At 45.5% G+C, this 27876-nt stretch overlaps 1 protein-coding gene and 2 long non-coding RNA genes across 3 annotated transcripts in view; all 3 read left to right on the top strand.

The window, feature by feature from the left end:
- LOC308462180 overlaps nucleotides 1-27876 on the top strand; it is a 366258-nt gene that overhangs the window by 335622 nt on the left and 2760 nt on the right. The window lies entirely within an intron of this gene.
- On the top strand, nucleotides 296-27130 carry CAVIN1 (caveolae associated protein 1). Its single transcript, XM_080979468.1, has 2 exons — nucleotides 296-1023; nucleotides 23972-27130. Exons 1-2 carry the CDS (start codon nucleotides 598-600, stop codon nucleotides 24653-24655), a joined length of 1110 nt encoding a protein of 369 aa, XP_080835594.1. The 5' UTR covers nucleotides 296-597; the 3' UTR covers nucleotides 24656-27130.
- On the top strand, nucleotides 4497-13392 carry LOC308462179. The gene is made up of 2 exons (XR_013979048.1): nucleotides 4497-10526; nucleotides 10680-13392. It is a non-coding gene; the product is annotated as an uncharacterized lncRNA (long non-coding RNA).

Below are 27876 nucleotides of genomic sequence, written 5' to 3'. Positions count from 1 at the left end.
TCCCAGCCACACTTAAACATTTGCAGTTCTGTTCAGGGCTGTTGGTTTCTCATCAGCAGCTTTGCACAGAGCTTGTTTTGTTTTGTCCCCTGCCGCCACCGCCCTGGATTCCCCAGAAATCTTGCTAGGAATCCCTGCCTTCGTCCTGTCTATTAAAATCAGAGGCTGTTGAAGTTTGGAGCGCTGCATTCCTCTGTGAGTGAGTGAGCGAGCGAGCGAGCGAACCCTGCCTGTGCTCGCATGCTAAAGCCGTTGCCTCCTCTCCAACTATTTTAATCATTTCAGAAAAAAAGGGGTGGGTCTGCCAGGCATTTGGCAAGAGGCTCCTTTCCTCCAGTTGAGGTGGAGTCAGCCAATGGCCTGGAAGCTTGGAAAATTTTGCAGGACAGTTTCTCCGGACAGCTTTGCAAGGGTTGTGCCATTTCAATTGAAGCACACATCCACACACTGCGCTCTTGGCTTCTGGCTCGCCTCCCAGATCTGAGAGATCTCAGATTCAGCCTCGCCTTCTCTCTCTCTCTCTCTCTCTCTCTCTCTCTCTTGTCCCTGCAGTGTCAAACCTCTCCAGGCTCTGCTAGTCAGGACTCCTGAGCAACCATGGCAGACACCACCCTCCAGATCGTCGAGCAGCCAACAGTCTCTGAGGCCTCGGAGGAGCCAGCAGGTGAGACCGAAGAACCCATCAAATCTGACCAGATCAATGGTGTTATGGTTCTTACCCTTCTGGACAAGATCATCGGAGCTGTTGATCAGATTCAGCTGACCCAGAGTCAGCTGGAGGAAAGGCAGCAGGAGATGGATGGGGTGGTGTCCAGCATCCAAGGGGAGCTCGCTAAGCTCACGAAGGCCCACTCCACCACCAGTAATACGGTCAACAAGATGTTGGAGAAGGTCCGCAAGGTCAGTGTCAACGTCAAAACTGTTCGGCAGAACCTGGAGAAGCAAGCTGGCCAAATCAAGAAGCTGGAATCTAATGAGGCAGAGCTGCTGAAGCGCAGGAACTTTAAAGTCATGATCTACCAGGTAAGGCACCTTTTGATCTCTCCCGCTTGTGTCTTTTTCGGTTGGTGCATAAGACCGTCCAGCATGAGGGCGCCTCTTGCCTTCTATATGGGGCTTCCCAAAATTCCCATGCTACAGCTCGCCATATATAGGAAATTCAGGACTTGTGTCATCACTGGAATCCTAAAGAGAACAAATGTATTGCCCAATTTTTTTGCGAAGATTCCAGAGTTCGCCTTAAATGCTACACCAGTGCAAACTTTGCAGGAATTTGCCAAAGAACCGTAGAGGGAGCTGGGGGGGGGGGGGATAACCTGTTGTCTCGTGGCAGTAGAAAGCCATCCAGTGTCCTTAAAGCTACAAAGCCTGGAAATCCATTTTTCGGCTTGTAAAATGTGCTTATTGGGGCAATCATTTGGGAAAGCAATTACACATTTTCACAGTTGTCTGTTAGAGAAGTAGCATTGCAGGGAGCACACTCCGACTCTGCAGGTTTGGTGCTAAGTCAGAGCTCTCTGTCCCTTGGGTCTGTGCTTTCTACTTTCCCTGCAAAACTAAATCTGATGCAGTGTGGGTTACAGATTCTTTTGGCCCTGACCTTTCAGGCCCTGGAGCTTTTTCACCACTTCAGTGAGAGGTTGCTTTGTTCTGCTGTTTGCAGTCCTCTTTCTAACACGTTTGCTGGCTAGCCTTACAGACCTCCTAATATCAAACAGTTCAAAATAGGCAGCTCTGAACCATGCTTCCTATTCTGTGGCGGTCTGGCCTTTAATACCTGTGTTGGAGGAGAAGTAGGACATTATGAGATAGGTTGCCCTGTCCTGTAAGGACAAACACACACACACACACACACACACACACACACACACACACGGCTTAGGACAGAAAACCTACAAAAATGTAGCTGCGTTTCTTACTATCGCAACATGAAAGGGGATCTAGTTATGTCTGGTTGAGGAATCTGGCAAGTAGCTGACGGATATAGCCCTCTGATTCACGGCTTGAGCATTCTCAATTATATCATGCCTCAAAGGCGGGAATACTCCAGTATATAAGGGTTATGAACACCACCAAACCAGATTTATAAATACACTTTATCGGAAGCCTTGTAGATTATGTTGAGGGAATTTCAGGCCCCACCAGTAGGAAAATTGTGCAGGAGTGAGGAGAGAGAAATGGAACATGCAGCAGCCAACGGAGGAGGGAATAGAAAGGAAAATCTGTCTGTGCTGTTTTATTTTTCAGGGCATTTTACAAATATGAACACAGATACTATTTTGGTTGAGATATTTCCTCTCCCTTTTCACTGGAGTCTAAACAGTTATGAGGTGGTGGCAAAATGCTCTTGGGTTTTTGTGGAAACCAGATCAGCAACCTGATCTTGAATAGGTTCTTGAACAGTGGAGCCTGGGGTTCCAAGTTGTGAAGGTGCAGGGATAGTAAACTTTGGACTCCGTAAAGCACCTTCAGGGTCTGGTTCCCCTAGAATGAACTCAATAGGGAACATGGGTGTGGTTCTGTTAGATGTTGGGTTACTGTGGTGCAGTATAGTGGTTAAGGGAATGAGCCAGGAGCTAGTTCAAATTGCAGCTCATCCCTGGGGGAACTAGGTGACAATGCACAGGTAACAAACCTTAAAACCTGCCTCTGTCATATGGGAATAATAATATTAACTTGTAGTACAGGATGGTTCTTAAGAATTCCTCAGAGAGCCCTGTGTGCAATAGAGAACTCCCATCAAAAGTGCTATATATACTATATATATATACTAAGGCTGCAGCCCTATGTGTCCTTACCTGGAACTTGAAGTGAATTACCTTAAACTCAGTGGCAGTTGTTTCTGACTAAGCCTGCATAGAATTGGTTTAGCATTGGCATTATAATGTTATTTTCTCAGTGAATACCAGATATTGATCAGATATACAGGAGGTAAATTTCTCAGGCCATGCAGATAATGGGTTTTCCACCCACCTTGCCATTTTTCCTTTGGCCATTCAAGATATTCAAGGACATCCCAGTAAGCTGACATGTCTTGAATCACAAAAAAGATAAATAAAATATAAGGGGTCCTACCCATGTTGGCCCATAAGAAAAATCCCAAAATCCACACTTACTGAAGTGATTATTCAGTGATCCTGGTATCACACCACTAGACCAAATGGTATCTTCATTTTTTATGATGATCATGTTATTTTCTCATTTCTACCTCATGATTGGAGACAACAGGGATTTTCTTGTTTTTGGGGACAATGGGAGGCAGGATAAGGATAGAACCACTGGAAAGCCATAAGCCATGCAGATGGAAGCCATTAGTGCCTTTCCTTGTACCTCCACAAAGCAGCATTCCTTATATGCAGTTGCAATGCTGCCTACTATTTCTATTTGATATGTATTAGATTTTATATCTCACTTTTCCTACAATGGGTTCAGAGCAGCATGTTAACCTCACAACAATCTTGTGATATAAGAGAGGCTCGCAGCGGAAACCTGCTGGCATATTCTGATGTCTCATTGAGTTCCACAGGGCTTACTCTGAGGACAGCTTGTATAGGATTGCAGCGTGAGGGATGGTGACTTGCTGCAGCCACTCAGAGAGCTTCATGACTGAGCTAAGGACCTGAATCCAGGATTTCCATTTCCAGATATCACACTCTAGCCAGTGCCCCACCATGTTGGCTTTAGTAGGAGTAGCCACCTCATAGTTGCCCATTGTGGAGTGTTGGCATTTTCCAGCGGCTGAACCGTTGGCTGAAATATTGTGAGTCTGGAGTTCATATCCCAGCATTGCCCTTAAGAGTCACATGCATATAGTCTCACGTAAACATCCTTTAACTTATCTTTGAAATGGGAATAATGATGGCCAACCCTGCAGGCCTACAATAATAATGAAGGAAATGTAGTGATGGCACAGGGTTGTGGTGGTGCGAAAATGAAATTAGAATCACGAAGGACTGCTGTACGCCATAAAGGGCTGCAGGAACAATGATTAAATGCTGCCCTTTGAAGCAAATAGAGAGCAAGCGCTTCCCTCACACGTAGCCCCATAACACAGTGATTAATCACAATGGACTGTAGGGGGCCTAGGAAAAGCTGGCGGTGTATATACCAGAACCTTGCCCTGTTGCAACAACTTTTCAAACAATGGGAGAAAATAGATTTGCTTTCAAAGGGGGATTTTTTCTCACTGAGGTCAGCCTGTACTGTTGCTGTGGATGCTTCTGGCACTGTTTGTTTTGTTTCAGAATTACTCTTGTCTTGCACGCTGAACAGAGCTTGCCATCTGGGGCGAGAATTGGGTTGCGCTGCTAAAATACTAACATTCCCTGTCCTGCAGCTATAGGACTAACACTCTGAAAACTCTAGGCAGCAGAGTTTGCAGCCTTCAATCTATGCTTTTGATTCGAGCTTTCAGAGAATCCCATCTAGGATGACTTAGTGGGGTGGAGGTGGGGCACTATATGAATACTGGGGAGTGGGGTGGCAGAGCAAGTTTGGTGCCATGATCTGGGTGAATTATTACTATCAGCCACATCAGAGGCGGATGATTTCCTCAGAACTTATTAAAGCAGCTGCTTGCACGGGTGTGACTGAACACTGCAGGACGCACTTTCGTTGTTGCTTCATGCCCTCGTCAGAATTAGCAAATCAACATGCACCAAGCTCATGCGGCCTTGAGTATGGCCTGGTGTTTGCTAAGGCTACTTGAGTACAGGGAGTGAGGACTGGCAGGTAGGAGTGCCAAGGTCTGCCCTCTACTTCTACTGTGTTCTGTCACCATCACTTTGGTTGTCTCTAAGGCCCAGGCCACCTGACCTTGCCTATACAACTCACACTGCAACTGACAATGATTCTGTTAAAAAAATAAGAGTCTGAAGCATGTAGAGCACAGTAGACAGTCCTGAGGAGCCCTTCTTTAAAAACTTTGAAATAACTGCTGTCTGCATTTGGGCATTTTAATGCATTACACACACAGGCCTGAGAGTCAAGCTGAGTCTTCGAATTCTCCTTAGGCCACAGCCCTCACTGGCTCTGTTTTGCACCCCAAATATTTTTGCCTGGCTGTAACATGCCCTTCAACTCTGATAATGCCTCTTGCTGGCCTGGATGGAGGATAGAGAAGATTGTGTGATGGTATGTAGAAACCAGCCTAGCATACGAAGGTGAAATGTAAATTTGTTGTTCTGCCACTTTTGCTTCTGATACCACCCACCATTGCCATCTGGCCCTTGTTCAGAAGGGAGTGTGGCCCTCATGTTGAAAGTGTTTCCCCCACCTCTGCAATTACCCAATAGCAAACCCTGGTTTATCACTGAACACAGGTTTGGCATTCATGATTTTGGTACAATACGTCTGCAGAATCTTTACAATTTGAAGGGTGCACACTTAAAACATTGTAGATAATACTCCAAAATGCAATGTGTGAATTGCTCCTTTGTGAAAATAGAATCAGGGTGTGGCATTTGTTCTGGATTTATTCAATCTGGAATGAGTAGGTGGTGTTATGAGTACCTCTTGTGCTGACTCCTTGGAAATGCTGCTTGTTTTCCTGCCTGGATCATTTGGAATTCCAGATCATTCACAGTCTTTGACTCCTGTCTTTGGTAGTGCTGTTTAGATGCCAATGAGATGGAATTATTTTTCCACATCTTTCCATTATTCCTTGCTTCTCTTCCCTCTGCATTGTGATGGTGGTAGTAGCATCCTTGGCTTACGGTAAAACAGAGGGGCTGACCCCTTCTCACTTTTAAAGGCAGCGGTGGGAGCTTGAGGCAAATGGGAGAAAGAGTTTGTCTTTCTAGATCTCTGTCTACATGTCCTATTTGTTCTGGCCACACGTAATCTGACAGTTGTACTTACAAACATTCCTATGATTTTGGCAAGAATGCCGAAGAAGCTTTCTTTGGTGTAAACACAAAAGTGTAGGTGGGTGAGGGAATGACTTTCTCTGCAAGACGATTGCCATGAATCAAGAGGAAGAGAGAACAATATGGGCTGCCGAAAACCCATCCTTGATCATCAGAAGCTGCACCCCAAGTCTCCCTTTGGCTGTGAACTACTGTCGGGCTGCCGGCACCTCTTCAAACTTTCCAGCAGAACCACAAGGCAGACAAAATTCTTGGAGATTTTCAGGGTTCTCTTACCTACACCGTGTATTGAATTCACACACACAACCTTGATGACAGTCATTCATTACTCCTGTATGCAAACCCTTCATCTGTTCTGATATATTTACTTCCACACCAATTCCACAAGAGAAGAAGATGGTTCTTCATTTGTCCTATATGCAACAGGAGCAAAACTGCAGAGAGAATCCATGATTTGGCCCAACCTGCATATGGACTCTGTGATATACATGTGCACCCATGCTCACACACTCGGGCATGTGGTTTGCAGTGTCAAAGGCAACCTCACCCCACCTGTTCTCCCCTCCTCACTTTGGAGTTTACTGTAACACAGCAGCCTCTCTTTGTCAGAAGAACAACTGCAACTCCTGGATGCTGCAATGTGCTTTTGACGAATGAGTTTTTGTCCTTCGGTCGTAAAAATCCATCCCAGTTAGAGCCGCAGAAGGCCCTATAAGGCCATGCCTGTGCCCTCTCATGGGAGCCAGCCCTGGGATTGTTCTATCTATTTTTGGACTCACTCGTGGCCTCAAAGCTGCAGTTCCCCAGTGACACCCAGAGAATTCAGCTTCATGGTTCCCATCGGCACCATTTAAACAGCAGTATCTCATGATAATCCTTGGCTGCTAGCAAAAAAGGTTACTTTTTCAAATTTCTAAATGAAGAAAAAGCTCTGTATCTAGATGCATAGCGTTGTTTCTCTGCCCACGTAGAATGCAGAATCTGAAGGATTTATTATTAACATGTTGCTGCTCTTGCTGTTTATTTTAAAGCAACAGAGGCTGGAAACATGGCCTTGTTGGAATGCTGTTTGCATTGTTGAAACAGATTGTGCGGTGCAGCAATAAATTGGCTCAGAACAAGGCAGCTTGATGGAAGGAAGCAACATTTCCCATTGGTATTCAAGATAAGATAAAGTTGGGAAGAGGATAAAAGTGGGGCATGGTGCCATAGTGGTACCTAAGTTATAACGACAGCTACAACAATAATAGTACTTGCGGGCCTACAGAAATAAATGCAGCACACTTTTCAATTGGAAGTAATTACATCTCATTCCAGCCATGAACAAAGTTGTATCTTTTGCCAAACTTTAGACATCAAAAGAGCTTGCTATCAATCTCAATGAAATATTTATGGAGCCATTTTATTTCTATCCTCTCAATCAGCATTGTTTATCGTTGTAAATTCAGCAGCCCTTCCTTGGGAACAGGGCAAGTCAGGGAAGCCTTTACATGAAGGATGGGGGCACTGTGGCCCTCCAAATGTTGTTTGACAACATCTCCCATAATCCTTGACAACTGTCCATGGAGCCTGAGGCAGATGGGACCTGGAGTCTAGCAACATCTTGAGGGCCACAGGTTCCATAGCCGTGTTTTACTGAACCAGTTTCCTTTGGAGTCCAGAGCACTGGGACCATATGGTAACTTCGTACACTTTTTCTCTTTCAACAAATGTACAAGCTGAGTAGGCTTTGCATAGGCACAGGTAATCAGTGCTAATTCCAAAGCAATAGAAGTCTAGCACCCCTAAACCCTGGAGGAAAGAGCACAGCACAGTAATAGTGTATTTTGCATGTTCAGTCCCCAGCATATGCAAGCAGAGCTGGGAAAGATTCCTGTCTCCATCCCCAGAGAGTTGCTAAGGCAGTTCCCTGTGTCCCTGAAAACAGCTCTTTCACCAAATCAAAAAGTTATTTTACTTTGCCATGCCTTTTGCAACCACTGCCATGCAAAACTGATTTTCAGCCCCACCACAATTTTAGAATTGGGTGTGACATGACTTTAGACAAAGAGCAGCTGCACTATCCATTAAGCAGGCACCTATTGTTTGACATCAACTGACAGGTTATAACAAGAGAAAGAGGAGCAAGAGAGAGCACCCACATGCACACGCTCTTCGCTGTGCTCTCTGGCTATAATACAGTTTGGGACAGTGAGAATTCATCACACTGAGGCTGTACTCAGGGGTTTAGCTCCATGATTTATGTGAGATGGAGAAACGAGAAAGCAAAATGCACCAAAAGTAGAGAAAAGAACAAGTGAAGAAAAGCCATTTGGGGAAGACATTTGTTACCGGAGGAAATGGGCAGTCTAAAAAGTACTTTTGCATAAAAACATACTTCCCTGAAAAGTCTTATTCTAGGTGCATTTGTTACAAAAGGGAACCAAGCCTACCTGTGGTCCCTTTTCAGGCTCCTGGAGTAAATTCCAAACCTGACAATGCCTGCAAAACAGAACAAAGACCAGAGCAGGAGGCTTTTGTTGATTTTGTATCATGTCGGGGGAAGGAAAAGCAGATTAAACATTTAGAACAGAATGCCACAGGATGTTTAGTCTGCACCTTGAGGCAGATATGGCTTAGGTTGGGGCGTGTGTGTCTTACTCCACCTTCTGCAGGCTGTCTTGTGAGTTATGGATAGCTTCAGGGAGAAGGAGAAAGAAACTCCGGAATCAGTCAATTGACCGGTTTGCATTGAAAGATGGGATAGGCATTTGAAGCAGAAAGTGCATTAATTTTCAGAAGGAAATAAAAGTTATTTTTCGGTTGCAAGTTTTTAGGGTTGCAGCACAACCTCTTTCCTTTTTATCCCCAAGACCCTCCCTGCCCCTCCAAACAACCTTCAGTATCTGACAGATAAAAGCAGGCACAAATGTGGTCAGGTGAAATGAGAAAAAAGACTAGCATTTACTTCAGTAATGAGGAAGGAAGGCACTTAGTAGCGGAACATAGGAAATTCTGAAAAACATCAAATCACAGGAAGGGAAGCCTCCTGTTTTTGCAGCCTGCAAAAATCAGGGTGGGGTTCTTAAGCACCCGACACTCCATAACTCATTGGTGGTGGGTTTGTGGTTACCTTGGGTGAATCACAAGTTGTTCAGACCTGGAATAGCAAGTCACCTGTGGCGAGTAAAAACAGTCCACAGCGAGACAAGAAAGGAAGCTTTCATTTCTTTGTGGGCTGAAAATGCCTATTAACATAGGTGTGTGAGAGCAGGGGCCTGTTACTTTTTGGGGGGGATGAGGGAATTCTTTGCCCGGCTGCTATGGGCGCCTTTGCTTGCGCAACATCCCTGCTGCCGTGATATTGACTTGGCCTGCGCCTGGCGGCTGTGGCTGTACTTACCAAGAAGCCTTTGGAACCCTCGATGGTGCCCACTGATCATTCCTTTTCCTCATCTTAGCCCAAGAGCATCCGTGGACCGTCGCCGGAGAGCATGCCCTTTGGCCTTTCACCGGAGAGCATGCCCTTTTTGGAAGACAGTGAGCCTTCTGAGCCTTCGGAAGAGACTTTGCCTTCTGAGAATGGGCCCTGGCCCCAACCAGCGCAGGATGAGAAGGGAGGCAGCCACTCTGACCCAATGGAGGCAAAGCCATCCACAGATCATACTGAGCCCCTTCTCCTGAGACTCTGAAAGCAGCTGACCAGGCCCCTGCGTAATGGCTGCTGGCCTCATTGAGACCCAGGGCCCTGCTCCTTCTGCTTGCAGAGAGGTCCTGGTTCATTTTTGCTTCTTGGTAGACCAGAGGGCGGGGCAGGAGGCTTCTGCTTTAACCATTGTGTGTCTTTTTGCTGTGTTTGCATAGTCGCCTCTGGAAGGGAAGGAGAAAAGGAGAGCAAGATACTCGGAGCTCTTGGGTGCTATGCACTGTTCAGTTTGTAATGCAGCTTATTGGGAAAAAGGGGGGAAGAGAGGAGGGCCACAAGCCCCACCCTTGGCCCCCACCAACTTTAGCCAAATCATGGCTTCCCATAGCCTTCTCTTAACAATTATAGGGCTCTCACAAAAGATCCCTCTGGTACACCCCCCCCCATTTTTCTTACTATAAAGCAGTATAAATATGAAATTATTATTATTATTATTTATTAATTTTGAGCACTGTTTGATAGTCTTGAACAAGGTACAGCTTCTCTCGTTGCTTTAGCTTATCTTTCCGTGAAAATGGGAGGGAGTCTGCAGCCATTTTGAAGCTCAGTGGGAGCGGATTTCAGGCATGACGAATTCAGAGTAAGATCCAAAGGGCTGCTCATGGATACAGTCAAAGATTGCATTGCTCCTTCTTTTTATGATGATTATTTTTATTCCTCATACTCACTGTAGAAATGATAACGATCAAAACAATGCAACTAAAGAATTAGGTTTCAATCAATAAAAGCCGGACACACCCTCTTTCCTCAAATGAATATGTGCTTTTTCTTGCATGCATAGCCTATAGTTGGCTACAAATGTAGATGCTCCTGAGAAATAATTCTATGTGGTCTAAAACCCAGGGTGGAGATTCCCCTCTCTCCACGCCACCTGACTGCCACCATTCCTTTGAGGAATTGTTGTGCTTTTCATCCCACTGAGCTGAACACAAGGATATATTATATCTTCTTGTCCTCCAGAAACACCCTCTCAGGTCCTCTAGAGCAGTGTTCCCCAACCTTGGGCCTCCAGCTGTTTTTGGAATACAACTCCCATCATCCCTCGCTAGCAAAACCAGTGGTCAAGGATGATGGGAATTGTAGTCCAAAAACAGCTGGAGGCCCAAGGTTGGGGAACACTGCTCTAGAGCTTCTTTTCTCCTTTTCCCCCTAACATGTTCCTGAACATCACCATCTGCTTAACTGCTTGGTTTGGCTACTGCAATCTTAGGGAGCTGGCAGAAGATGAACTAACAGGTACAAGCAGTTTGAGAATGGCCACAAGCTCTGGACACTCCAAGTAGACATTTCCCCGAGGTCAATGCATGGGAAGGGGTCCGAGTGTTGGTGCCACCTTGCTTCATGTGTGCTTTGAGCCTGGCAACAGGATCTACCTGCTGTATGTTAGCTGGCAAGTGACATTTTCAAATCTCCCTCACTGTCGTGCAAACTAGCTTGCCCTGGCAAGGTGGCACATCTCGGCAGAGTCCTGCCCAAAGCAATGTGTGTGCCAAGGGGTCACGTAAATGGAAATCAGCTCCTCTAAGTTTTTGGACAGCATCAAATTCAAGAGGTAGCAAAATTAAAACTGGACAAATCATGGGTCTTCTGAAAATCTAAAGTGCATTCTTCAGGGATTGTTTTGGGTCCTGAGTATGAAATAATAATGTATATTTGGCAGCCTTTGTACTTGAGCAAAAGGTTTGAATGAAAGTAATGCTCCTCTTTAACTCAGCTCCACAAAATAAATATTTCATGGGATTTTGAGAGACATCTCTACAAGGTTTTTTTCTTGTTTCTAATCCACGGATGGGTAATCCCACCCCAGATCTATTCTGGTTCCCTAAGAATACCATATTTGAAATACTGTGGGTTGGAGTTGGACTGCTAGTTCCTATTGAAATCATTGGGACAGATTGGGCATGTCTTAATGTAAGGCTATTGATTTCAGTGAGAACTAAGCTAACGAACTTTATCTGGAACGTGCTATGTGTGTATGTGTGTGTGCATCAGCCTTCCCTACCTTGGTGCCCACCATAAATTTTGGACTGCAAATCTGAGCCATCCAGCTGTCAAAATTTAAACTGTTGGCTCCTAAGAGCAGAGGCCTGTCTCCTATAGCTTAGGTTGCCTTGCACAATAACAGTGACTGGAACCATAATAGTAATCCACCTGGAAGTTCTCCTGAGCAAGCTTTTGTGAAGCTCCCGAGCTTATGCAGGAGAATATTCTGCATTGTACCTTTTATCTTTGCTATACAGAAGTCAGCTACTGTAAGGTTTTGCTTTTGTTTGTCTTTTTTAAAAAGAATGTTCTGTTCAAAGCTCAAAATAGGCCCAGTTTCTTGTCTGAAGAAAAGTTTGGGGGCCCTAGATCTCTTGCATCATTTTAACAAACTCCTATTATTAAATCAGGTCTGTAAACAAACCCACAAAAATTACTAGTCTGTTTTTATTTATTTTAAAAACCCCTTACTAGCCTGCCGGGGACTCACAGAGGAAGTTGAAAAGAGCTCTGCCCCTCCTGCAGCTGTCCACTGCATTTTTATGGGGTGTATGGAAAAGGAGGGCATCTCCCATTTGCCAGCCTGCTTGGTTTCTGTGCTGAGCCCAGAGGAGGGAAAGGGTGTGCCATTCTGCCTCAGCCAGCCCACTCATTGTGCTTCATTGAATTCCATGCCTTTGTCTGTATGCAGCTCCTTGTCACTTATCGCTAGCAGCCAGCAAGTGTTTAAATACAAGGCTGCATTAAATGTAGGTGTGGCCTGCTGTTTTCACACTCAACGACTAGGAATCCTTGTGTTAGCATTTGCGTTCCCTGAAAGCAGGGCCCAGACTGAGGCTGACCCCATACAGGTAAATGAGTGGGCTGTTCTTCAGGGGCATGACGCCACTGTGATTTTTGACAGATGCATATCAAGCAGAAATTCACCCAGATAGGGCTCTTTTCAGCCTTGAGGTCTAGCAATGGGAAAAGGAGGGTCCTGTTGAACCTCAAGCCTGCTGTGCAGCTGTTAAAGGCATATAGAGCCCACGTCAGGTGCAGCAAAGCTGGCAACTGTGTGCTGGATGGACATCCCACATTCCATCTGGCGAAAAGAATGAGCAACCTCACATATGCTGTTTCTGGGCAGGTCATCTTGGTAAACTGGAGCGTTTCCTGACCTACGGCTACATTTGCTGCTAGGAAATAAATTTATCATCTGCCTGATCCCAGTTGTAGGCTTGTTCCAGTTTGGAATTTTAGCTGTCCAACCACACCCTCACTGAGAGAGGAACACAGATTTCAGATGCTTCTGTAGAGTGAAGAGCCTCATTATTTTCCTGGCTGGGCATAGGAGGCCCCCTCCTGGCGTATGTGTTTCAAATTCCTGCCTTAATCTCTCCCTCCTGAAGCCGCACCTAGCAGGCAAGGCCAGGGAAAGAGGAGGGAGGATGTGGAACAATAAAGTGCTTTGCTGTGACTAAGAAGTACAGAATTCACACTCGGCTCCTTTGGAGGCTGGAGAGGAGCCAGGCTCCCAAGCAGATTTCTGTTGCTTCCAAATGCACATTTAAGAAGTCTTCCATACTCTGCTGGTCTGGGATGGGCAAGAGAAGAGGTAGGCAGATGGATAGCTAGATTGTACAGGTGATGAGATCTGTGTCTGTCTAATCTTCATCAAGATTTTAATCTGGAGAAGAGATTGGCCAATGAGGAGCTTGCTTTGGTCCCAGAAAATTGTTTTTTGTGTAGTATTCACCCTTGGGTTGGATAAAAACGCCTACTATTTATCACTGTTGTTGTTCTTGTAGAGAATTTATGGGCTGCCCAAGCTTCCAAGGCAGCACATAGATAAAAGAATAAAACATTACAATAACATTATCTCTCCAGGATGTGTTTCTGTTTCTAGGGGTGATACCTTTCTCCTGCACTGCATGTACTTTATTTTCTTTCTGGGAAAATCAACTTTCCGTTTGGATGAAAGAATGGATGGCAAACTATAAATAAAGTGGTTTTCTTTCCTGCACCCTCCAGAGAACAGCACATCTGTTGTTGCTGCGATTGTAGTGTAGAACCTGGTTGTATCAAATGTCACAGGCATAAGTCTGATATTTGTGGCAGCAAGCAATGTCACTCTCCCACAGTCCCATCTGCAAACCTTGTGCCATTTTTAAAAAAAAAGTTTGTATTTTCATTCATTCATAATGCAATTAGGGATGCAGTCATATGCCTACTAATTTAGTAGGCATTACCCAACAGCATTTCTGAGTAAACATTGAGAGAATTGAACTACAATACTGTGCATGCTTACTTGGACTAAGCCCAAGTGAGCTCTATGTAACTTGATTAAAACTACATAAGGAAAAGTAATGCAGCCGAGATGGAATACTAAACATGCTTCCTAGGAAGTAAAGGCCAAAGTTGAATTTGCACAGTAGATGTAACAGTGCCCTGATTTTCTTTTTAAAATTAAAAGCATCTATAGAAAGTTGCAAATTTGATATGAGTTAATATAGGATGGGGAAAGGTGCATAACATTTAACCCTCCAGCTGTTTTTGCACTCAGAATACCCTCTCCCCCAGCTGCTGTTCCCACAAAGGATATACAGTATTTGGCATACCAATTTACACTTTGTGTAGTTTTGGTTTACTAATGAAATAGGGATGAAAGTAGGGAAAGGTTGGTTTTTCATTGGAAAAATGGATAATAGCTTTTGCTTATTACGGTAAATTTTAAGTTATCTTAAACTTCAGGTTTTGGGAAATGCATATTGATTTATTAATTGGGTCAAAGTCAAGCAATGGGTGGTATTCAACTAAGTTTCACTCTGAGTAGACCCATTGAAATTAGTCATATTCATTAATTTCAGAGCAAAACCTAGCTGGATACCATCCAATAAATAAAACCCTTTTGATCAGTTGACAGCTCATTTTACAGGTCAAGCAGTACAGCAATGCACCAGTCCAGCACAGGAGCTTTTTTTTTTTAAAAAAAAAAAAAAAAGAAGGAAGGAAGGAAGGAAGGAAGGAATGGTGAACACAAGCAATGTTACTTCTCCACCAAATCTGTGCCATGCCATTCTTTGACCCTTTTCTTTCCCATCCATTATTATTTGGAAGCTGAACACACCCCCTCTTCAGTGCCAGAGTGCACAACAACCCTGTTTGTTTTTTCCCCTTTCTTTCCCTCTCTCTCTTTCTCTCTCTCTCTCTCTCATAATAAATGGCAATACAACCATATCCCCCCTCTCAGCTCCACACAAAACTATTACAGGTAGATGACAGACAAAAAACAGCGTCCCACAGCTGTGGTACAAGTCTGGCTTTGCAACTAAAACGACAGATGTGAATACAGTCGAACCTCGATTTACGTAACCCTCTGGCTACGTAAACTTCAAGATGCGTGCATGGCAATCTTGCAAGTATTTTACCAGGTTTCGCCCGCACATGCATGCGCAGAAGCTGTCCTCAGGTTGCGGAAACCTCGGGATCCGAACGGACCTCCAGAACAGATCCTGTCCGCAACCGGAGGTACCACTGTATACAGTTCAGGCAACTCTTTGCTTTTTATTTTATATTTAAAGTTCAGGCATTTACCTATTCATTCATTGCATTGACTCTTTATTTTTCAAAAAGGAAACTTCTTTTTAAAGCACAAAAAATGGGTGGCGAGGGAGTTTCTTGGTGGCATCACTGAAGGTCCAGGTTTGCAGAGCTGCGACATCCCCCCCCCCAACCATGATACTGTAGAAGAATATGCACATTTGGCTCGATCTCATTGAGGACCCAAGTGCTTTGAAAACATCATTTTCTTGACCCAAAGATTAAAATATGGTAGTGATGGAAGTTCACTGGCTGTCTGGATAAGCCCATATTTATTTGGAGTTTGAAACCATGCCCCTTCCCTTCTCTTGAAGCCTGAATTGGGCTGACGGTGCCGCTGTTTTTGCTTCTCTCATGCAACCGCACTCTCAGGCCTTTAGCTGTTCCCTACGCCCCCGCCACCCCCAGTTTCGTAACGCCAGGCCCCACCAGGCTGGGAACATCACTCGTCTTTGTGTCTTGTTGGCCTTTTATACATGAAGGGGAGTGTTTATATGTGTTGTAGCAACCAGGCGGTTTGAGTGTGCCCATAAAGACTGCTGGATCAGTGACTCACTGCTCAGGAACGTGGACTTGGAGGGGGAACACATGGAGGGGGAAGCAGGAAGGAAAGCTGTCCTGTGGAGCTCGCAAGTTGGGAGGGAGCAATACGCAGCTGAGCCCTTCTACTTTGCCTCCTTGCAGCTCCCATAAAGGTGTACCCAGCCTTCCCAGGACCTGGAAATCAAGGACTTTGGAGTGCACAAGCCAGACTCCCCTCTTTCCTTTCTGTGTGCGGCCGAAAGCAGAGGTGGGGTAGTGAGGGTCAGCAACAGCACTCCCTTTTGAGTCTATATTGCTTCCAGGACAAAGGAGCCAATTTGCTCTTCCTTGTTCCTCCCAGTAGATTCCAGTCCCCTTTTGTGCCTTTGGTTGTGTACGCACACAAACAGCAGCTGAGGAATTAATGGTGTACTAGCATCCTTGCTTCCTAATTTTCAAAGTGTGCTCTTGCCAGGGAATCCTGGGTTCCTCTTCCTCAGGAGCGAATAAGTTTCCTCAGTGGGGACATCACTATCAGCAGGTAAGCTTCCCTAAAAGGCTCATCTACTCCTGAGCTTCATCTCAATGCACAGCCACATGGGGAATGTTGGATGCATTCCAGGGCACAGTCTCAGTTCACACAAGGTAACGGCTATGAGACCCAATCCAGGCCCCATGTGAACTAAGTACAAGCCCTGGAACAGGCCCCAATTTCCTTCTGCAGTGCGCTGAGGGTTTCATGGCATACATGCAGAGGTTCCTCATGTGGAAAGGGTACCCTCATGGCAAAACATTTATTGTTTCCAAGTGGCAGGCTGTGTGTCTTACTCACAAGTTGTTGGTGGACTGACTGGGAGGGTTCCAGACTGCCACTTTGCAGGCCATGCCATGCTAGACCCTTTGCCTGGCAAACCCATCCTTTTTTGGGTCAAATTTACTGCTAAAGGACAAGGAGTTGTTTTGAAACCTCAGAACTGAAATGGACTATGCCAGGAATTGCTTGACCAAAACTAGCTAGAGCCTCTCTTCAACAGATCTGCTTGTCATTTGTATCATCATCATCATCATTAAATTTGCATCCTTATATCTCAGGGTGGTTCACAGCATAAGAATACAAGATAAAACACAGTCTAGGGTGCACATGGATGCGCTCATGTCAAGTGTGCTCTAGCTTAGCAGTTTCAGTCACAAATTTTTCCACTCAGAATCCAGTGTGGACTGTACCAACTGTTCCCAGAGCATATTGGGGAGGGGGCGTGGCAGGGGGGCCAGACTATTTCAAACATACCATCAGAGGTGTGTTTTTTTGAGAGAAAATTCTCTCAAAATCCCCACCCAAGACTGTGCTGCTTCCGGTCATCCATCCCTTTTCCTCCCCCTTCTACCACAAATTTAAATGTGGTAGTACAGTGAGCCCCACTTGTTCATGCCAGTTTTGAGAATACTTCCGTTGCGTTGTTGTGTTAGAATCATAGAATTGTAGAGTTGGAAGGGACTACGAGGGTCATCTAGTCCAACCCCCTGCAATGCAAATATTTTGTCCAACATGGGGCTTGAACACATGACCCTGAGATTAAGAGTTTCGTGCTCTACTATGTGCCCTCTCCAGTTTTTGTTTGTATGCACACTGGCAGTGGGATAAGTCTGTATATTCTTGCATACTTTGTTGAATGCTGAGTACTGTAGCTGCTGTTGGTCATAGCTCACTTCCATTTAAGTTTAAACAGTAGAGCTTGACAGATGGATGGTCTTGAAACTTGCAGGTTTGAAACCTTGAGGACTTGAAACCTGCAGTTCTTTAAAAGAACAAAAGCTCAGAATCAGGATTCTGCTCTGCATGGCAGACCATGTTCCATGATTTGTGGTGTAGTAGTTCATCATGTGTGCCATAAGCCGGGGGGCAGTCAAGACGGGACCTACGTGCAACAGAGGGGGTGTTTGGAACTCACCCTTCCTTGCACAAATGTTGTGAAGCCAAGAAGGAGCCGATAAGGATCAGAGCTGTCCGGATATGGCCGGCTTCCAGGTGTAGCTATGCCACTCTGGAGAGGGGGGCAGCTTTTGTTCAGGCTGTCATTGTGTGACTTCCGGGGGAAGGAAGTGATTCCTGGTGTTGCTGGTCCAGCGGTGGCCAGAGTCTCTGGGAGATGAGGAATTGCCCTCGCAGGTGTTGTTGTGGAGAAAATGACTGCCCTTGCTGGATTTGGGGGCTGGGGGGTGGTGGGATATCCTGATTCCGAAGAACCACCCTTTCCCCCCAGAGGCCACATGTGAAGTTTGTCCCAGATTTGCAGACTTTATTACTAAAGCAGATGTTGGCGCTGCATAGCCAGTAAAAGATTGGAAAACCAGGGCAGCTTGTGTGAGTAAACAGCAGAGGGTTTGGGTTAGAAAAATCACTTCTGCTCTGTTTGATTGTAGAATGGGTACTCTCAGTGCCAGAAACTGAGAATCCAAGATTCAAAATCCCACTAAATAACTATTTCTAAAGTTTCCGTTGTTGTTGTATGATGGGGTTTTTCTTTACCAGCCTTTGCTAACCTGGTACTCTCCGGTGGTTTTGGAATACAACTTCCATCAGCCGCAGCCAGCACAGCCATTCTGTACAGTTCAGCACTGGACCTGGTTTTTCTCAGGCATTGCACTGCTTGTCTGGCAAACACAGGTCACCTGCAACCTTAAAACAGTAATATCTGCCTGATACCTGACGAGGACAACACTAAAAGTACCACCATATCCAAAAACAGTTTGTCAGAGCATGTTGACCTGGGTAAGAAGGACTGCTGTAGTCATTTGATTACATGCCAGATAGATTATTTGAGATGTTATCGCAATAACAACAGCCCTATGAGGTAGACAAGTGTTTTTATCGCTGTGTTGGGGCTGAAAGTTCATGGCTTACTTACAGCCACCAGCTGAACCCATGCATAAGAGAAAAAAGGTCTAAACTCCTAGTTCAACACATTCTGTTATCACTATGCTACTTAAATAGCCAAAGTCCATGTTAGAACCAGATTCTGTTCTCATTGGGAAAGCAACCAGCCCAATCCTCTGGATGCCTGTAAAATAGGTGTCACTGTAGCCACATACACACTGTTGAAAGTTACTCTAGGTCTAGGATATATGACCAGTGATGCTAATGCCCCACCGTGACTCTTTTCTTCCAGCGAAGATCCTCAGGCTTCTACCATGGCTGCCCCTTTAAGGAAGCCCCAGTCCTCCTTTCCAGGAGACAGTCAGGCCAGCTGAAAAGAAGAGCAGAGTAGGGAGCAGCTGGCACCACCAAGACCTAATGAAGGGCTCTTGGAGCTCAGAAGTTTAAATAGCCAAGAGGTAGTAATCAGGAGAGGAAGAAGTCTGACTTGACGGAGAAGGAAAGAGAGGAGCAGAGACCTGAGAGACAGCCATCTCTAGTTTCCAGTGCAATTTCTTTCTCGGCCAGGGCATGGGGGACCTGACAAGAGGCTCTCCCTACCACCCTAGTACTCTTGGTAGAGGATATTGGGGAACCTGGCCATTTGAGTGCCCATTGGGAGTCCTTAGAAGGCACCAACAAGAGGACTGATCCCTCCCTATATCCCATAGATGTGGGGAAAGGGCTGTTGGGGTGCCCCACACCCCACAAGCTAGAAATAACCCATTGTGAACCACCCAAGATGATTGGGACTGGAGTGAACACCTGGTGTCTACAGCAGATATCATTGGAGAGGACCCAGGCATGGAGAAATGTGAGAGAACTTTCTGAGAAGGTATTGCTATTGCTTTGATAGTTTGTAAAAAATTGGGACTGTATTACCCAGGAAAAGGTGTGTGAGATTGGGGGCCTTAGCTTGCAGCGAGGGCCGTAGCTCAGTCCATCTGGAGCTGCTGCACGTTGCCTGCCTTGCCTTGAATTAGGACTCATGTTTGAGCATATTCACCCATAGACTGTGGGACAGTCAGTGTGCTGGTCCCTTTGGGCAATGTAGCTCTGTTGTTTTTTTTTTTTTTTAAATGATATTTATTCCAAGTTTAAAATTACAAAAAGAGGGAAAAAAACAATACAAAATACAAAGAAAAATTTAACCATAACAAAGCAAAAAGTAACAAGAAAAAAGTGAACAATAAAATAGAGTAAAAAAGAAGACAAAACAAAAGATATAAAAATGCATTGAGTTAAAATAGAACAAAAACAGATTAAACCTTTACATAACCTTTTCCCTTTACTTATTTCCATGACCTCCTCTCACCTCCCAATTTTGTATTCTAGTTCAGATCGTATTTCCAGCAAACCCTCTAACCTTATTTTCATTTACGTATTTTAATTTAAAATAATATAGTTAAACATCCTCTGTTTCATCAATTTCATCAACTCATTTTTGCTTAATCCTTTATATCATATCTACCAAAACGACCTAATTTTCTTTTTCCAACGGGGCAATGTAGCTCTGTCCCAGCTTAACACCTGCAGGGCCTTGTATAATATATCCTCCATGTAGCACCTCAGTTGCATTGCCTGCCACACCAGTGCAGCTCTCTGGACATTTTGCTGTATTGATGCAACCCCACAAATTGTAAGCTTTTCTTTGTCATGTTTGGACCCTTTCCTTCCTTTGAGGAGCTCAAGGTGGCTACCTAGGGCTATCTTATTTTATTATTGTAACCAACGTGTGAGGTTGTGAGACAATGACTTGCCCCATGCAAGCCAGTGGTCTTCACAGATACGTGAGGATTTTCAGCTTGGTCTTTTTCTCACATGTCAAGCCTGCATTCTAGCTACTGCTGCAAAACAAAGAAGCCAAAACCAGTCTGTTGAAACGCTGCCATTAGTCACGTTGCTTGAAAGGGTGGTGACCAGAAATGACTTCTTAAAAAATCATTTATAAAACAATAGCAGCATTACTTTGTAATAGCACTACACTTCTCTTTCATTTAAAAACAGTATTGCACTGATTAAAAGAATAAATTTTTGCACTGTTTAAAAGAATTGGTTTAAAAATAAATGGGATCATAAAGTGGCCTAAACCATAAGGCCTATAGTGGATGTGTGCTGAACTTCAATTGTGAACCGCCCTGTGATCTTTTGATGAAGGGTGGTATACAAATTTAATAAAGAAATAAAATGGTCTCACCCACCACTGCTATATTGTACCCACTGTGTTCCAAATAGTATGGCAACTGAAAACTCAGTTGCTGCTCTGATAGTAGCTTACAGCAAAGGAGAAGTTTGGGGTCAGTATTTAGGAGTCATAACACCCTTCAGCTGCTTGAATTAGGTTGCCAGAGAAGACCATAATACACCAGTTTTTAAAATTTGTAATATCCTAATTCATTATTTTCGGCATTATAGCAATCAGATAGTGTGAATGCCTGACGGCTTAAAGAATGAAACAGACAAATTACCAGCGCCTAACTAGGAATTCCAAGCAGGATAGAGTTTGCTTCGTTCAGGAATTCCCTCTGCAAAAGGCAGGGACAAAGGACAGTTTGGGCTTTTGCTGGACAGACTTGAGGAGGGACTTAAAAATGTTCAAGTTTCCCGAAATCACAAGGTTCTTCATCAGGCAGAAAAGTTTTCTGCGTGGGAACCTGGACTTGTCAACGTTCTGTCGCCTTTCCTCCTGTGCCTTGTTCCTCATTTTCCCTTGGGCTTGGCTCGTGACTTTTCCCAGCAATTCCCTGCCTCCCCCCCCCCCTGCTCCTCTACTTTTCAAATAGTACCATTCCAGGAGTCATAAATCTGCCTATCTTTCAGCCCCAGTCCCAACGCTGTGTACGGCGGTGGCTATTTCCAGCGTGTCCCAAGAATGCCAAGCGGGGGATGCACGCTATGTGCTGCTTGGGTGAAAACCAATATCGGTTCCAATCTGCCCCCTCCTCACCCACATGCCTGGCTGCACGCTTTCCTTCTGCATGCAGGCACACCATGGCTGGGCCGGGCTCTGTTCAGAGAAGAACAAGAAGTTGAATTAACAGCAGAAGGCTTGGTCTAATTCTGATCTGAGGTGGCATCCCAATATCTAGGAGGCACCACTTCAAACTTCCTTGGGAGGGGGCAGCAGAGGATAACATAATTGTGAGTTGCTTCATGCAAAAAAATCTTCCCATCTAGAAGATTGGCATGTCCAGGAGACCAAGCTAGAACCTTTCCCCCTGAGTTTACTGCATAAAAGGATTATTATTCTTTGCATGATAGAGTGTACATGTCATGGGAGCCCCCACCCTAAATGGTACAGTCCTGACTTAGGATGACCAATGCAGTGAGAACTAGGTCTGTCTGCAGCTAGAAAAGTGATGGGGAAATGCACTGGAAAGCATGGATTGAACAGATGGTTAATGGGAAGATGTGTATACTCCACAACAAGCAAATCAGGGTGAATGCTTATTGTCCTATAAATGTCCTGCAAACAAATCAGAACAAGTGCAAGCAAATCAGAGTGAATGCCCAATAAACAGGTTGTCTGGAGGAGCCCATTACTATTCAGGGCCTATTACTGAATTATTTCCTAATCATAGCATCTCACTTTCCTTTTTTGCTGCTTTGGGCAAGTGCCATATCAGACTATATGCACCAGAGGGCAGCCTTGACTTTCAGCATTTTTTTCAGGCAAGTGCCACAAACTTAATATATTAGTCATGCTGTCATTCTCCACTATGAACAAATTTTCTGACAATAACAACAAATGAAATGGATTTGTAAAAATGTTACATGGAAAAAAAATACAAGGCATTACACTTACTTCTGTAAAACAAGAAAATCCTTAATAAAATATTAGGGGGAGAAAAACAACAACAACAATAACTTAGTGTAACTTAAAGCAAAGTACATATGCTTTGAAATAGTCACATACTCTTGTCCTGCATAGGCCTGCCACTATTTCACCTCCTTTCTCTGTTGTTTCCCTGTGCTTATTATGGATTGTAACTTCCATGATACAGGGACCTGTTGTGCCCATTTTCTTAAAGTGTCAAGGACATAGATGGTGATAGACAGATTTAACAATAATGCGGAGGAGGTGGAAGAGGCTTACGGGGTGTGTGTGTGTGTAGTTTTGCTGCTCTTAGCCACTCTCAAAAGTTGATTATAGTTCCTTATTTTAACAATTTCCCCCTAACTTTACTGCACCTTAGTAGCTCATAATCCAATTATAGGCTGTCTGCCCACACTGTGAACTATCAGTCCTCATGCAGCACATCAGCCACGAATTATAGTCCAATCAGGATTATGAAAGTGTCTGCTTTTGCAGCATGCCTGAGAAAAAAACAATATAAACTGGTGAGGGTTTATGTCTAGCAGGGCACACAACGCAATATAAATTGGCTTGGTATAGCTTGTGCCCCCCAAAATTGTACATTGGAAATAAAGGAAGCTCTAAAAAATGTTCACAAAATGTCACATGATGAGATGGATGTTTTCCCAAATGCTGCCACAAACAATAAGCAGAAAGTAGCCACAAAACTTGTGCAATCACATTCTTCATAGCTCTGAACAGTAACAATATATGTGGGAGAGATAATTATAGTTTTGCCATGGTCAAAATACTGCATTGGACTGCTCTGAAAAACGTGGTGTCTTAAAGGGAGAAAGTCCTTTAGTGGTGGGGCCAGTGCTGGGTTGGAGAAGGTTTCTGCAAGGTGGGCTTCTTCCACATAGGCAGGCCCTACAATTAGGCAGCGAGAAACAGCTTCAGGCAGCAGCAGTCCCTCCAGTATTCTCAGTGAATCTCCTAAACCAGGTTTAGGGGACTCTTGGCCTTCCAGATGTTGCTGAACTAAAAGTCCCATCAGCCCCAACAAGCATGGCCAACAGCCAAGAATGATGGGAGTTGTAAGTTCAACAACATCTGGAGGGCCAAAGGTTCCCCACATCTGCCCTAAACTAGCCTGCCACCATTAGGTTCAGTGGAGGCTGTTGTCCCATCACCAGTGTTGAAATGATTCAATTGCCAGTGCAGGACATGGAATGAGGGGCATCACCGACTCCTTTGTCCCATTCAAGGTGTGCACTCTGCAGCCCAAGAAAGCAGCAGTTGCCCTAGCCACCTGCCAGAATTGGCCCAGAAAAACTTCTGGTCACAGGAGCTAAAAGGTTTCCGTACCCCTGGTCTACACTGATCGGCAATAGCTCTACAGAGTTTCAGGTAGGAGATGTTCCCAGCTTTAGCTGGAGATGCTGGGAATTGAACCTGGGACCTTCTGAGCTTCAGCCCTTCCTCAAAAGAGAAGAGACACTTGTTAGGTGATGTAGGGAAGAATTAAAGACTCCTTCAGTGGGGATTGTTTTCTCCACACAGCACAGGGAATGGGGCAGCCAGCATTAAGAATCTCATGATTTCATTCTTGTGTCTTGCAGGATGAGGTGAAGCTGCCAACCAAGCTGAGCATTAGTAAGTCTTTGAAAGAGACAGAAAAAGAAGGGGAAGAGGTCGTGGTGGATGAGGAGCACCCTGAAGAGGAACATATTGAGCTCTCCTCAGATGAAGAGGTGGAGGTGGAAGAGATTATTGAGGAGTCACGGGCAGAACGCATTAAGAGGAGCGGCATGAGGAAAGTGGATGACTTCAAGAAGGCCTTCTCCAAAGAGAAGATGGAGAAGACCAAGCTGAAGACCAGAGAGAACCTGGAAAAGACCAAGGTGAAGACAAGAGAAAACCTGGAGAAGACCAAGCAGAACCTGGAGAAGACCCGACACAACCTGGAGAAGAGGATGAACAAGTTGGGCACCAAGATTGTCACCAATGAGCGCAGGGAGAAGATGAAGACCTCCCGGGAGAAGCTGAAGAAGTCCTTCACCCCTGACCATGTGGTCTATGCACGCTCCAAGACAGCTGTCTACAAAGTACCACCTTTCACGTTCCATGTCAAGAAGATCCGAGAGGGGGAGGTGGAAGTGAAGGCCACTGAGATGGTGGAGGTTGGTGGGGATGAGGCAGAGAACACAGATCTGATGAGGGGTGAGAGCCCTGAGATGAGCACCCTCTTGCATATTAAAGAAGAGGCGGACACGATGCTGGCAGACAAGAGTGACAGCGAGTGAGGCTAGAGTGGCATTGGAAGACCATCAAGAGCTGACCATGTAATCTTTCACGTTTCCCCTTTTTGGCCTCACATGGGTGTGCACTCACACACACACAATATATATATATAGATCTTGCAGCCCTGCCCCCCAAATGCGGCACGAAGGTGCATTTTTGTATATTTCTGTTTCAGCATATAGAGCACAGGACTTCATAGCAATCCATCAAACACCATTCCTACGACCGAGAGCTTGCTTTGCCTGCCAGCCTGCTGTGGCAACACCCCTCGCCCACCCACCCCAAGGTGCTATCAGCAAAGCAATCCATTTGCATGCCCAAGAAGCATGCTGCCTCTTAACTATTCTCCTTGGGGCTCAAGAATGCTTCCAGGGACCAGAAGACAAGATTAGATGGACAGAAGGAAGAGCAGCGTGGTGCAGAACTGAAAGAAGAAAGGGTTTGGCACAGTACTTTACTGAACTGGGGGAGGAAAAGTGACTGAGGAGGGATGCAAATGTAATGCCATGCGATGGTGCAAGAGGGAGGTCTGTGCACCCTGCAAACCATTTTTCAAGAGATTATTTTTTATGCAGTCACACTCTAAGGGCCTTATATTTGCACACATGAAAGAACAGCAGCTGCCACTGTGCACGCTGGAAGGAGGAGAGGAGAGGAAAGGTGTCGAGGCAGGGTCCTCTCCAAGCTATTTGGGCTGTTCGCTGGGTCTGGCCAGGAGCCATGCTTGCAACATGGCTCCAGTGGTCAGTGCTCATTTCCTGGGTTAGGGCATGGTGGGGAGTGGCAGACCAGTAGGTGTGGCTGTGAAAGAGAACAGAGAGCACAGAGAAAAGGTGGATTGCGAGTCTTTGGCTGCAGGCAAAGTGTTAATAGCAAGAGCCAAGAGGAAACTCTTGTTCGGTTAGCCAGCCACCTTAACCCCTGTCCCTGAGCTGGATCCTGCGCACTGAAGATGGCTTTCTGCAGTGCCTGGGTTCCAGGTCAACATCTGTGCCTTCCTGCTAGACTGACTTGCAGCAGCCCATTTTTAACTCGGGCACTGCTATTTGGGTGCTCTCCAATGGGGTACCCATATGGGTTTGCTGTCACTATAGTGACTGAACTTGTTGCTTGGGGAGGGCTGTGGGGAGGGGGCGTTCAGTGACCCAAGACATCTTCATTGTGTGGGTAAGGTGCTTGTCAGCAAACTCCCCACACTTCCTTATAGCTACCTCTTTGGGCTTTTCTTTTTTTAAAAGTTTGTGGGTGAGTCTGAAGCCTCACTTTTCCCCCAAGCACCACCAAAAAGAGGCTTCTTTCCATGGTGTTCAACACATGCAGCTGCCTACACACACATCTCTGGTCCACCAATTTAATGAAGTGGTTGAGCAGCCCCCTCTTCCCCACCTCCTGCTGCGATTCTCCCACGCTCCCCTGTGGGATTAAGGAGGGAAAGTCGGCAGCATGCTCGGTCCCAGCAGCGAACTCTGCCAGGGTTTCCTTGGCAGTGGTGCCAACAGGGCAAGATTTTGGGGCAGATTTTGGAGCAGGTGGGCCCCCAAACCTAGCAAAGGCAGCTTTACCATATTTTGAAACAAGTAATGCACATTGCCACCTGCAGCAATGAAGTAGTAATGCATTGCCATATAAGCTAAAAGGCCAAAAAAGGCCATTAAGTCCAGAGCCTAAAACAACCTACTAGTGACACTGTACCTCCACCATTCCATGCCCAGCATTTCCACCACAACCTATACCAATGCTGCCTGCTCTAGCAACTCAGCCAGTAGCTTGGCTGAGCCATCCATAGCCCGGTAAGGAGGTAGAGGGGGTGGGTGTGTGTGTGTGTGTGTGTGTGTGTGTGTGTGTGTGTGTATATAGGGATGTTCTTACTCAACCATGGAGTGTGCAAGCTCCCACTACACTAGAGTTTCCAGTGAGCCTTTCTGTTCTTGTTACGTTGCTGTGGATCTTGCGTCTGGGAGAAGACAGGAGTGCCCAGAGTACCAGATATGCTTGGACTTTTCTTAAGGCCATCACACATAGGGCAGAGACCACACACCACTCTGGGGAGAGAGCAAGGGGCAGGGGGAGGGTTGTGCCAAGCTGCTGCATTGTTCCTTTTCTAAGACTGCATCCTGGTGAGCAGCATGACTAATAAACTTCCTTTTCTAAAAGAACAGGTGTGAGGTGTTTGCAAGGGGCAGGGGGGAGAGCGGCATCAGGCAGGTCACTCGGGCAGGTGCAACGCAGCACCAAGCCACACACATTAAGGGGACTTCCAGGCTCGCTTTGTTTCAGGTGGGATTCAGTCACTGCCAAATTCAGGTTGTGCAGCAAAAGCCGACCTGCTGCTCTTGCTAACCATACTTTCTGTGCCGTAAGGAAAGCGACGGGAAAACACACTGGAAAGTGGGACAGTGGTTTCTTGACACAATATTGTATAACGTCACTGCAAACAAATTAGAATGAATGCTCAATAAATAGCCAACATCGTCTCACCTCCCTGCAGACTTTGTGCACACAAATGCTCAATAATTGGGGTGTCTGGAAGAAAGCATCATCATTATTATTTATTCTTTACTTAAAGGACACATTAAGGCAATACCTTTAACAGGCCAAGCTTGCAGAGTAGGTGTGCAAGGTTTAAAGTTCTCCAGAACTCTTCATAGCAAGCAAAACCGGGGGATGGGCACTATTGCTGAAACCATGGAACCTGTATTTAGCATGTGAATTGGGGGGTGGGGGTCAAGTGTTCTTAACAGTGCCATTTTTTTATTTTGAAGGGAAAGCAGCCAGTTGGAACTTGTTGCTAGGGAGGACAGGCAGACTAAATCGCAACCTCGCCTCCCTTTCTATGTCCTGAGAAGAGGCTGGATAGGGGGAAGAGACCTTCTAGGTAAGAAGACACAGAGGGTGGCACTGCTTTCCAGCTTGCTCCTCGTTCCTCTTGGCATTACCCTTTAGGAACTTGGTTGGGAGGAATATGGAGGCAAAACTAGAATTAGCTGGCTCTAACTCTACTTCCTGTTGTCTCTGCCTTCTGCCCTACTGGTCCAAATGGACACCTATCAGCGCTGGATGAGAGCTGAAGTCCAGCAACACCTGGAGGGCACCACATTGGCTAACCTTGCCCAGGGCAGTGCAGCATGGATAGCTGGTTGCAGATGGAGCAGCCACGTTGTCCTCTCACTTGCTCACTTGCATTCTCCTGGGTGAAGCAATGATGGAAATTCACTGCTGCGAG

The sequence above is a fragment of the Podarcis pityusensis genome, assembly GCF_964106645.2.
Source record: "Podarcis pityusensis genome assembly, chromosome: 13".
Classification (NCBI taxonomy): domain Eukaryota; kingdom Metazoa; phylum Chordata; class Lepidosauria; order Squamata; family Lacertidae; genus Podarcis; species Podarcis pityusensis.
The sequence above is the reverse complement of the archived record's forward strand: the minus strand, read 5'-3'. Positions and strand labels throughout refer to the sequence as shown.

Coding starts and splice junctions, on each gene's coding strand:
- CAVIN1 (XM_080979468.1), top strand. CDS start 598: ATGGCAGACACCACCCTCCAGATCGTCGAGCAGCCAACAGTCTCTGAG. Junction 1,024..23,971: donor TTAAAGTCATGATCTACCAG/GTAAGGCACCTT, acceptor TGTGTCTTGCAG/GATGAGGTGAAGCTGCCAAC.